The sequence below is a fragment of the Melozone crissalis genome, unplaced genomic scaffold, assembly GCF_028551555.1.
Source record: "Melozone crissalis strain CALT ecotype California unplaced genomic scaffold, PUWL_Pcris_2 ptg000019l_1, whole genome shotgun sequence".
Lineage (NCBI taxonomy): Eukaryota > Metazoa > Chordata > Aves > Passeriformes > Passerellidae > Melozone > Melozone crissalis.
The window spans coordinates 23,329,571-23,341,868 of NW_026535797.1; the positions used below are offsets into that span (position 1 = coordinate 23,329,571).

Below are 12,298 nucleotides of genomic sequence, written 5' to 3' on the forward strand. Positions count from 1 at the left end.
ACTTCTAGAATGAATTAGCCTCAAGCCTGAACTTAGCCTGAAGTTTTTGACATAGCAGCTGAACAGGAAGCTTAACAAAGACAGATGCTTTGAAGAGGTTTTACAGATGCTGGGTAAGGACCAAAAACTGTAACACACTTGGCAATACCTACCACAAACAGAATCCTTCTGTCCAAAGTAGGCAGCATCAAAGAGATGGTCTGCAGTCTTTTCAAAAGAAGCCAGCATCAACACACTTTCCTTCATTTTTGCCAGTCCAAACCTGGTAATGCCCAGAACTTCACCCTTGATTGATGGAAAAACCCAAAGAGTAAGCCTGAGTAAATAAATAAATATGCTATCTACAATACAGTACTGTCATAATACACTGATTCACAGTTGAACATCCTGAAGGTTAGTCATTTGGTTGTAATGAATACTTACATAAAACAAAAACCACACTTTCTATACAATAGAAGCTGGTATAAATGGCTAATAGCTCTTGAATAGATCTTGAGTATTGAACAAATTGAAAGAAAAATGGCCATGAGAAAAAACTCCACAATTATAAAATGGCTGCTGAACTACAAAATGCAGTGGGGTCTGAGAGCACTATGCTGAATCTACTGCCTATTATCTACAGATAAATCTGACCTCAGCTGCCAGGAGACTACAGAAGATGCTAAATCTTCATTTTTTTCACTCTCCAGAAAAAAAGGTAATCAGCTTTTTAAACTAACTTGACTTGTTTGTTTCTTATTTCTTAGAAACATCCTAATTATATCAGATAGCACATAGAAGCCTAAGTACAGGCAAAAGAATGCATGGTAGGAGCCCACCAAGTTTAAAACATGGCACTTTGATGCCCTTTTCTACTGCTGTGCTGCAGCTTCACAGGGTCACAGCCCTGGGGACTGCTGCTGCTCAGTACAAAGCTCTGCAGTTTGGGAACAAATCAGAACTCCATCCATTTCACCCAAATTAAACCCTTGCACTCTGGCAGGCAAATTGCAAAATCTCACTTCACTAACTGTGCTCAACCCTAAAAACCATATTGGATGTGAAAGAAAGAAAATCAATCAGTAAAGAGCAGATGATTTTGTACTAACATGTTGTGTAAGACTGTTCATGTCATCTGATTCTATGTGTAATGTCTGTATCCTTTGCCTCTCACATGGTGCAGCTGTTACAAACCACTCCCTGTGGGGTTTTTTGCACAGCAAGTCTTAAACTGCATGCATGGCTACCCAAACAGTTGTTTTTCACACTATCATGTTTAGCATTCTTATTTTCCATTATGAAATTATCATTCCCTACTCATTATATCAATTAATTTTCAGTCAAAAGAGTTCCACCCTTGCCCAAAGAACTAGAGTAATTAAGCATTTTGTGTAAAACACAAATAATATTAAGTCAGTACAACTTGGAATTCCTTAAGCCCAGAATGAATTTCCATCTCCTGAGCTCACCCAACATTCTCAAACATGACAAAATTAATTTGTTTGAACAGGCCAATGTAAGATTTAGAAAAACCATAGTACCAACCTTGTAAGTCATTAGATCAGACAACAACATGACATGTCTCCTGTCAATGCTCATGCCATGGTTCACCATTGTGTACTGAATCTCATTGATAATCGTTGTCCGAGCAGCTTCAATCCCCAGAGTTTTCTCTACCTACACAAGAGATTGTTACATGATTGTTGCATGTTACATGAATGAAGAATCAATTGTTTGGAGCAAGTACATTCCTGGAATAAATACCATCTGACAGCATGCTGATATTCCATTTCTATGGCTACTCTTTTAAACTTCTCCATTTAAAAAATATTTATAGAAACAGCTTCTTTGTGGTGAACAGTGCTGCCAGTGAATTAGTCTCTTGTGTTAATGCATTCTGACATGTATTAGTGGAATCAGGCTTCATTCCATATCAACTGCTGCATCTGAGCACAACCAAGCACTTGTAATAAAGATGCTACAGGGGAAACCCCACAGCACCTCATTCAGACATTACCTCATAAGTGTTGTTAGAGGATGTTTTTGTTCCTTTCACTCCATGAGTAGCCATAACAGCTCGTAGATTATCACCTTCAACCAGAAGCTTGTATTTTTCCTTTCCACTTTGTTCATCAACATGAATGACAGCTCGGGAAACCTCTGGTATGCCTTGCACTACAACCTTCACAAAACAAAAAAGCCCTAGTAACTGATATATGCAGTAACACAGTAAAAAGGGTAACACTTAGCAGCATTCAAATCTATTGAGAAGATCTAGTACATGGAGTAAAGGCTCACTCAAAACACATATGAGTAAGACTTCTTGCTCTTAAATACTCTAGTGCAAAACTGACACTGTAGTACAAACCTTACTCACTAGCTACATTTTATATTTTATGTCTGACATTCCCACACCCTGGTTTGCATGTCTGAATGGTGGCAGACCCATACAAACCAAAGGGCAAACTGCTAACAATAAAGGTTCCCTTACCTCTGTTTTTAAAACCCAGAGTAGAGAGTCTCCTCACAGTAAGCTGAAAAAATGCCAGATAGTGTCATGTGGCTCAATTTTAGATACAGCTGAAAGCAGATGTAACTATTTCATAAAACTGCTGCACTTGGAATGCTTCAATAAATGTTGTAAGGAAAATATCAAAGCTTCCATTTTATTTACAAATATTAGTAAAGGATGGCTTAGTTTCAACAGCAAGGCAGTACCATCACAATCTGAGTTACTGACCCGGCCTATCATCACTGTCAATACTGACAAGAATTATTTCATCTTGCCACCATGGACCTAATTATTACTACTGATTACCTCCTATAAAAGCATGAGACAGCCTTGGCTTTTACCTTTGGTAGCTCTTCCTTGAGGGACTGCAATACATAATACATGGAACTCTTGCTATTTTCACGAGGGGTCACACACACAACTGCTTCTCCATGCACAGCAACATCCCCAGGCTTCACTCTGAGCTTGGAGACGCAAATCGAGTAGCGCACGGTCTCGGCATTCACCTGCGCCAAAAGGCAGCCAGCAAACATCAGGGTTATCACAGCAGCTATCAACGTGCTCAGATAAATGGAGCCATCTTTCAACAGGTTATAAAAAGGAAAAATGTAGGGGGAAAATCCCCAAATATTCTCTTCTAAATTAGACTTATAAATTGCATGAAATAGTATCCTAGGCTGAGGGTACCAGCCTGTACATGAACCAATGGACAGAAATGGCATCCCTGTGTTTAGCAAAACACCATACCAGAGTATGTTCTCTCACTTCCAAATAAAGGGGAAATGATCCACTTTGCAAGGAAAAAATACAAGAGACCCTTCCAGATGTAATGTAGCCACACAACATCTACATTCACTTTCTTTTTTTTTAGCTTCCCCTGCTGTGATTACTGACACAGGATTATGACACCCTTTGTAATGTATCCAAGGTATAATCTGTAAGAACTGAACAACTCACCTCTAATCTCAGCAGTCTGATGCGCTCTAAAGACAGCTTCACTAGGATGAAACAGTCATCTGGAAGAAACACTTCCTCAATATATTCAGAAATCTTTAAGAGACAAGGACAAAACAATTAGCATGCATAAATGGCTAAAATTGCCATTGGCAGTTGCATTGCAATTGGCTAATGCATACATTTAAAGCATTAGCAATAATACAATTTTCTTACCTCCCCTAACAAAGTTTTCTCAATTCTTCCTTTAACCAGACGGGCAAAATCAGGATCATCATCTTTGTCCAACTGTGCTGTTATAATAGGGGTGCTACAAGAATAAACACACACATGAAAACCCAGGTAGGAAATTGCTCAGCTAGAGTAGAGATGGCAACTTGAATTACAGCCTGCCTTAAGGAATTCCTCTCTTATCTAGAGTAGTATTTAGTAAAATAAAGAGATCTACAGCTTCCTCAGGTGTATTTAAGAAAAATTACTGTTCAGGTACTTCAGGCTGGTAAAAACAAGCAAACACACAAATACTAGTGACTGCTTTCATGGCATATGTTATTCTAGTATTATTTAAGCATGGCTTCATGCACACCTAGAAATAGGTATGCCTCAAGTACTGCTAAGCACCAGAGCACTTCACAATAGCTAAGAAGTCTAAGGAAATATTATACTTAACAAATAATCTTTTTCCTTTATTTGATTTTTCTCTGTGGGCTTAAATATCACAGTTGGGCAGACATCAGATTTTTGTTTAGGTATTTGCATTGAATGGTGTCTAGTATATTGCTCAGGACAGGGAAATGCTATCATGTATTGCAAATTTGCCCATTAGGTTTCACTTGGGCAAAGGGGAAAAAAAAGCCCCAACAGATCAAGACAATATTTGTACCTAATAGCCTTTGAAGCATTAATAATTTCTTTGATTCTTGGCACACCCAAAGTAATGTTCATTGAAGCAACACCAGCAAAATGGAAAGTCTTCAGAGTCATCTGTGTGCCAGGCTCACCAATGCTCTGTGCACAAAGAGCTCCTACTGCAGAACCAGGCTCCATCTGTGCCCTGATTAAAAAAAAAAAAACATAGAAAGAGAGATATGGAACTGAATAAGGTATGAGATCCTAAGCAAACAGCAACAGGAACTATTCTGGTAGATATATGAGAAGTTTGCTAACATAGTTTAGTCAAAAAAAAAAAAAACAAGAGCAGTTAAAAGGCCACCAATACTTTAAGACTGATCTCATAAAAAGCAAGAAGATCTCCTTATATATATGACAGGACATCTTCTTACTGAATCTTATACTAAGATTCAGTATAACTTCAATTACAGATTACAAAATGCTTGTCTTCTTCCTCCTAAGCATCAAGCACTAGATCCAGCATTTTCCCTTCAGGGAAATACCATATGCTAACATTTACTTATTATAGTAAAAGTGATAATTCGCATATAAAAACACTTAAGACAAATGTAAACCAGTACTCCTAATGAGGGAAAGCAAAAAACTGGTAATTGCTTTAAAATAGTTAAGAACTTAATATATACATGAATTTTCTACAAGAATAAAACATTAGGAAACAATTGATGCAGGTAGGCCACAAAGGAGAGATCACCAAATCCAAAAGTCTAAGGAAATGAAATTAATCTCAATGGATAAAGTGATTAGAACATCAACCCCAGCATTATCTTGGTACAAGCCAAGAATAACAAACAAAAGGATCCAATGAGTGCATAAGACAAATAACATTTTAAGAATAAAGTGTGATATAACTCCTCAGACTGTGTAGATCAAGAATAGCTATCAAGATTCATTTGAATTTGAAACTCATCTATTTAGACTTTGTTCTGCATGGACTCATTGAAGGTTTTCAAAAACCTCCTGCAAGAGGGGGAGGAAAGAAGCATGTCTGGCAGTGGGTGTAAGAATGTGAAGTGTTTAAACAATATCCTCCCTTACTCTGAATCCTATCACTTTTGGCTTTTACCAGAATTTGCTGTCAAAACACAGTCTGTGGGTATAAGTAATGAGTAGCTAAATGCTAAAACTGCTTGTTGGTATGATTACTATTACTTCAGAAGGAAGGTGCTGCTTAAACACAAGCAGGTAGCTTTGCATGCTCAAGAAACATAAAATGAAACATAAAGCATTTTTTACAATGTAAAAGGACACCAAAGTTTGTTAATGAAAGATCTGATTTTGACTCAAGACAAACGTAGAAGTCCCACCTGTTAGATCTCTAGAACTCCTGTGCAAGACACTGTCTCAACAAGCCCACCCACAGACAGTGATGCTTTTTTTTTTTTGCATCCTACCTTTGTCTTGCAATGTTTATGTCATTGGAGCCAATTGTTTCTAATTCTTTGTACTGCATTCACAACAGAACCAACATTCATACAGTAAGACAGCAAAATACACCCAGATGTTACCAACAAAACAGCAGCACTGAGAACACAGCAGGGTAAACACTCACCTCATGTATTTGTCTCTACAAGTCTCTAGAAACTTCTCTAGTTGTGTTGGAGTAATCCTATCCAACTGATATAAAACTCTTGGCTGAAAAAAGAATGGAATAGTTGGAAAAGCAGCAACTTATGAAGATGGAAAAGAATGACATCATTACCACACTGAAATTATTTACCTCTGTTGTGCCATTGTCATTAATTCCATACTTGTCCCTAGTTTTTTTTATCTTCTCAGAAACACCTTTGATGAATTTTTTAATTTCCTGAAATCATAGAAAACCACAGTAAGCAAAGACGTGGTGTCCATATTGAAGTCTTGAATAGTAAGTTATTTACTTTAAGCTCCAAATATTTACAATAAGTTTATAATGCACAGTATGAAGAGAAGAGCATCAAAAATCAGACAAACACATACATTAGAGTTTAGCAATCCAGATCCACTTTGGTGTAGCCACAAATCAGTAGCAGGACATGAAGACTGTGGTCCATGCTGAACAAAAGCATCCTTCCTGAGCACACACTGACAGGGGAAGATAGCTGACTTGGGCTGACCCTTCCTACCCCCCACTTACTGAAAGTGATTTAAAAACTCAAACACCACCTCAAAATTCTTATTTCTTGGCAATACTGACACAAATACATTCTCACTCAACCCTCACTATTCAAAATAGTCAAAATGGAACGACTGTGGCAAGAGAAGAAGTATATGAAGTATATCCGCTGGATATATATCAGAGATCTGAGGTGCACTTTCTTTGATAGAAGAAACCTCAAACCTCAGAACTATTATATATACACACGTATATAATATGATTCCCTAATATGATTCAAATAACTCCTCCAAGCTGCGGAGAGGTCTTGAAGATAATTGCATTTAACAGGTCATACTACATAGACCTTTCAGTCTCTTACCAGGCTTACCCAAAACAAGTTCTAATAGTCTTTACTGGAGCACAAACTGAAACAATACTGTTAGAAAAATATCCAACATTTATTCTGTACAAGATTATTTGGTCATTACACATTGGACATATACATGTACAGTGGAAGTCATGAAATATGAGATCCATGATTAAACTCTTCCACAAATGTGGACTTGGTGCAAGTCATGATCACTAACACAGATTATCAAAACCAAAATATAAACAAAAAGCAAGAGGAAATCCTTCCCATCTATTTAAACCATGATTTAGGAAAGCCTCCATAGAGAAACAAATACTTTGATTTTTTGGAGACCTTTTAAACCTTTTCTACCCCATTAGTCCTACCTAACAGAGTGATGGTCACACAGTATTGCCTCTTCTGCACTAGGTACTGGACTCCTTGCAACCAGCACAGTCAGCTAAGCACTGGCAAATACTTGCAAAAATGAGTAAGTATCTGAGGGACTGCTATTTGTTTTTTCCACAGCTGAGTTCATAGAAACATTATGAAAACATTTCTATTACATTCTACCAGAATTCTCTCTCAAAAATAACATTCTTACTGACACTCAAGGTACTTCCAGAAAGAACATTTTTTTCTGTGAATACCAGAACCAAGTTCACAAGGAAGAACAGACAACAGAAGTGCTGCTGGAACAGATGCTCCAAAGTTGCTTCCCCACTTGGATGACAGGATGTATTCTTATGTTTCTGCCCCTTTTTTCTGCCCTGCAGTAAGTAGCATTATTCACAAATATACTTGGACATTTTAAAGGCTTTTGACCCCAACATATTTGCAAAAAATTAATAATGTGATTTTTTTTCCTAAAATAAATGTTTAGGCAATAACACAGAATTAGACAGGTTAACCTTTTCATTACACATGCATAAAAAAAGCAATGTTGCAGGACTTGCAGAAGACTTGTCCTCTTTGACAGTGCCTGAGTTCCCAAGTGCTTTAAAAAATCCAAACAACTCCAACACAATAAATCAGTTATTACATATAATTTTGAATAAGGTAATCAAATTATATGTTATTTCCATAGACCAGAGTCAAAAAAGGTAGAAAAAGGTAGAAGATAAATATCTGAAAACTTATTTTTTATTGACAAATTTTTATTCATGCAGAAGACCTAAAAGAGGAAATTACTTATTCTTCTCAGCTTTCAAGTATATGTTGGCAGTTTACCCAACTGGGTATTTGGGTGGGTTAATGGATTAATTTTTGCTACAAATGGAATGAAACTGTAGCTCACTCTTTGCTGAGCCTAGCTCTGTCTCTCTCTGGATTTATTATCTTTAGTGCAACACTGTACACTGTGAGCACAGCTATGTAACTTCCAGAGTGGACTCAAAAAACCCCTGATTTTTTTTCACAGCTTCTAAATCCATGAAGTCTTAGTCCGGACCAGATTAACGAAGAGGCACCAAACGGGCTCAGTAAGATGTGGCTCAACACAGGCCTTGCCAGCTCCTCCTGGCTGTCCAGGCCAAAGGGCAGTTCAGGGTTTGCATCAGGTGTCCAGCAGCCAGGTTAGTGGGGTCACTCACACACCAGAAGCATTGCTTGCATGGCAATCCATGCAGTGAAGAAGCCACTGGAATGCACAGTGGCACAGACAATGCCACGAGACTCAGCAAAATCTGCTCCACTTCAGGCACACCCAGGAGGCCAACTCTGCATGGGGCAGCACTGACTGGCTGTGTGCTGAGCTTTTGGTGTGTTTGCACCACATTCACAGCACTTTTATTCCATCATCTCAAAAAAAGCACAGAAAAAGTACTTTTTTGGCTCTTTAGACACACTGTGTTCTAGACTGGATTGGATAAGCCCATTACAGGAACCTCTGGCTAAAATAACAGCACTAAGAAGCATCTCTGTTCTGGAATGGAAAAGTGGAGGAAGGGAAAGAAAAACATCAGAAAAACATGCTCATATCTCTAGGGAGTAAATGAATGGCTTCCAGGAAAAAGTGTCAAGTACTGAAAGAAAGCTTCCTCAAAACCCTTGAATTTATCAATGGGTATTAACATGTCACAGTATTCACATTAAGTTAAATAATTGTGATGAACACCTATGTCATAATTTAGCAAGCAATAATGTATATATGCTAATCAATTACTTTAGCACTATACACACATCTCTAGCTAGAAAGCACTAACATTAATGCTCACACAGGGCACACACATGCTATGATTACCTCATTATATTTTTCATAACCTGTCTCAGTTAATGTCTTCAAGGATGAAGAAAAAAAAAAAGCAAAGAAGAAAATGTAACTATCTAAAACTTAAAAAATCTTAAGCTAATTATCACTAAGGTGATGTAGCCATATCTGTGCTTCTGAAATTAATAACAATTATTTAAATTTTCATTATATTATTTAAAATACGTATACTTAAAAACCAGCTTTATCCACAAACTCTAATATTGAATTATTTGATTTCTTTTCCTTCAGACTTGCAGTTAAGATTTACAGCATATTTCGAATACAGATATAATTTGACTCTATCAATGGAAGCGCAATTCAGGTTTACCTTGTGCTCTGAAACACTCTGATCTATTAAAAAGAAACTCTTCAAACACAGGTCATGAAATGAATTTTTTCTCATCACTGCCAGTAATCAGAAGGTTGATCAAGGTAACAGCTTTATATAGATGTAAGGTTAATTCTACAGGCAGGTTAATTCCACAGCTTTGATCAGTGATTCTCAAGGAAGTCTTGAGAGTGGTTGCTCTCATAAATATTTAAATTGCCCAGTGCTCTTTCAAACAGATTAAATTTTTGAATTCAAAGTATAAGCAGCCAGGTGAACCTTCACTCACCCTTAAAAGCCATGTAAGTAGTCTCCAGACAGGCTAAAGTCCTGTGCTTAAATCCTAAAGAAAAGTTAATTACAGTGTGATAAGGAAGTGAGATAATTACCTGCAGAAAACTGTCCTGGCAGCAAAGAAATTCATTCTTCTTCATGATGGACTCAGATGTTAACACCAATTCATTTTTGCTAAGGGCTGGCTCACTTCGGCATGGATAGACAGCCTTCACAGGAAAAAACATGAGTTATCCACAGACAGCACATGCACAAAAACACCATTGCAAAGACACAGAACACAGACAGAACTGAATAACAGCATTCTTTATTTCTGGTTGTGTCTTTTTGTTGCTAGTTTAACGGGTTTTTTTGGTTGGTTTTGGTTTTCTACACTATATATCAGATTACTGTGGGAAGAAGGACCACATCCACTCCCCCTTACTTTGGCAAATCAGAAGGTATACACCCAGACACTTCTAGTTCTACCCATTTTTTACACCCCTATTACAGAAATCTAAACAGTTACTTCAACAAAAGGCGTTTTTCTGGGGGAAGGGGTCACGACACACCAACCAAGCACAAAAGCAAAACTGAACAATACAAGTCTTCAAACATGACAATATTATTGACCAACCGCCTGCCAGCTGAACTCAAGGAACATCCATATCTTGATTTAATAGAGAATTAATCTGTGCAATGTACCAAACTAGTGCCCACATAAGCCTGTAGTAATTATCTACTGAGCTGGATATTAGGCCACAAAATTATTTTCAAGCACAGAAAGATTTTACTTGTCACAGCTTATACACTGTTTGGACTCTGCACACAAACTGCTTTTCCACTGGAAAAAATCTCTATTACCCTTAGACTGACCAGGAGCATTCAAAAAAGGCAGTTTGAAAGTAAATACTTCCAGTGAAAAAAAAATTTCCTATTATTTACTACTTTCTTCTCCATGCTTAAAAGTATTTTCACACTTTGAATAAGGATTTCAACAATCCTTACCCTGATATTGTCTAGAACTCTCTTGAATTCCAGTGGTTCATCCTTCCCTTCCATAGCTGCAGGATCCAAGCCATCCCCTCCATAAATAAACTGTATAATGTCACCAGTAGAACTTCTGACTGTTAAATCATATTGTGAGCAAAGATCTTCAAGGGATTTTACCAGACGTCTCTGAAGGGAAAAAAAAAAGTACAAGGAAAGCAAAATGGATCTTTTTAAAAATAGCTGTTGATTTGCAATACAAGAAGCACAGAAACAGACTTGGGAAATAAATCTGACACAGTGATGAGCAGGCATGAAAACCTACTTAAAATCACGTATTACCCCTCAGGCCTTACTGTACATTCTACAGAACATTCAAGTCAAGAAAATTTCATGCAACAACACAATACTCCACATTTACAATTCCATTATATAAAAAAGCTAATGATTTAAGGCTAAGCTGCAAAAACCTATTCTAGTTTGAGGGATTTATTTGGGTGGGTTTTCTGACATAACACTCATATTCTTCCAAGCAGATTTATTTCTGAAGGGATACAATACTTTTTGTATATGAAAGCAGAGCCTCTCAATGATTCTTTTCACTGAGAAAAAAACCAAAGAGGTCACATGCTAAAGCCATTTTTCTATATGGGTTATCTGCTTCTCCTACATTAACTCCTTATATTGGGAAATCCCTTAACTATCATATTCCTTGGCATTCCCCAAAAGAAAGCGTGCTATCAAACATTTTAGGTTAAAACATTTCTACTTGAAAGACAGATTTCAATGTTCCATGAAAGCACATTACATCACCTAAACTAGACAATGAATTGGTACTTTTTTTCTCACTGGTGGGGAAAAAAGGTAAGATAAAATGTTAAGATTTTTTTTTTACATTTCAAAGTCAAAGTGTCACAATTCATTGATATAGGAAGAGTGTTGTAGAGTAAAAATATTTTGCAGATTGCTTATTATATTTATATGTTTTTATATATGCAAATACCTGCAGACATGCCAAGATTATTCCCTTAGTTTTGGGGACAAGTGGTCTAATCAGTCACCCACCGCAAAAGGTGTTTTTTTTCTGTCTTTGTACAGTTAATTGTGTATCTTGGAATGTGTTCCCAGCCCAAATTTATCTTGGCTTTTCTGCTCTCTGTTACACTGGGAAGAGGGCTATAATTCACATACTACTTAAATGCTGGAACAGCAATCTTCAGACTGCACATAAAAGCAAGAAGCCTTGTTGGAAGGACATTTATTTCCAGCCAAAGACACTAAAATGTTACAGAACCAGTCTAAGCCTATATGGCCAAGGTCCCTCTTACCAAGAGGGCAGACACTGAAAGGGAGCTTTAGCTGCATTTCTGTCATCACTCACATCAGGTTCAGGAACACACTACACAGAAAGTAGTCCTCAACAATTGCACAGAACAGGGACTTTTACCCATACTCAGGAAGAAACAGCTTAATACAAGCATATTCTTGTACCACTAGCTGAGGTCTCGTTTACAAACTCCACACCTCCTGGAGAAGACCTAGCCATGTATTTCACAGTATAAATTACTCTATTTACATTGAAAACACACAAGGTTTGCAGTTCTCCCTGATCCATCACCTCAACATGCACAAGAGAAATATCCACGTTTGCAGACTGATAAAACCCTCAATCTGCT

At 37.3% G+C, this 12,298-nt stretch overlaps 1 protein-coding gene across 1 annotated transcript in view; it reads right to left on the reverse strand.

The window, feature by feature from the left end:
* POLR3A (RNA polymerase III subunit A) overlaps positions 1 to 12,298 on the reverse strand; it is a 31,576-nt gene that overhangs the window by 2,035 nt on the left and 17,243 nt on the right. The window contains exons 20-30 of the mRNA XM_054276595.1: positions 10,641 to 10,811; positions 9,749 to 9,862; positions 6,075 to 6,161; positions 5,907 to 5,989; positions 4,329 to 4,499; positions 3,662 to 3,755; positions 3,449 to 3,541; positions 2,833 to 2,997; positions 1,997 to 2,161; positions 1,525 to 1,656; positions 153 to 285 (exon numbers count right to left, since the gene is read on the reverse strand). Coding sequence (XP_054132570.1) covers positions 153 to 285; positions 1,525 to 1,656; positions 1,997 to 2,161; positions 2,833 to 2,997; positions 3,449 to 3,541; positions 3,662 to 3,755; positions 4,329 to 4,499; positions 5,907 to 5,989; positions 6,075 to 6,161; positions 9,749 to 9,862; positions 10,641 to 10,811 — 1,408 coding nt within the window. The remainder of the gene's footprint in view (positions 1 to 152; positions 286 to 1,524; positions 1,657 to 1,996; positions 2,162 to 2,832; positions 2,998 to 3,448; positions 3,542 to 3,661; positions 3,756 to 4,328; positions 4,500 to 5,906; positions 5,990 to 6,074; positions 6,162 to 9,748; positions 9,863 to 10,640; positions 10,812 to 12,298) is intronic.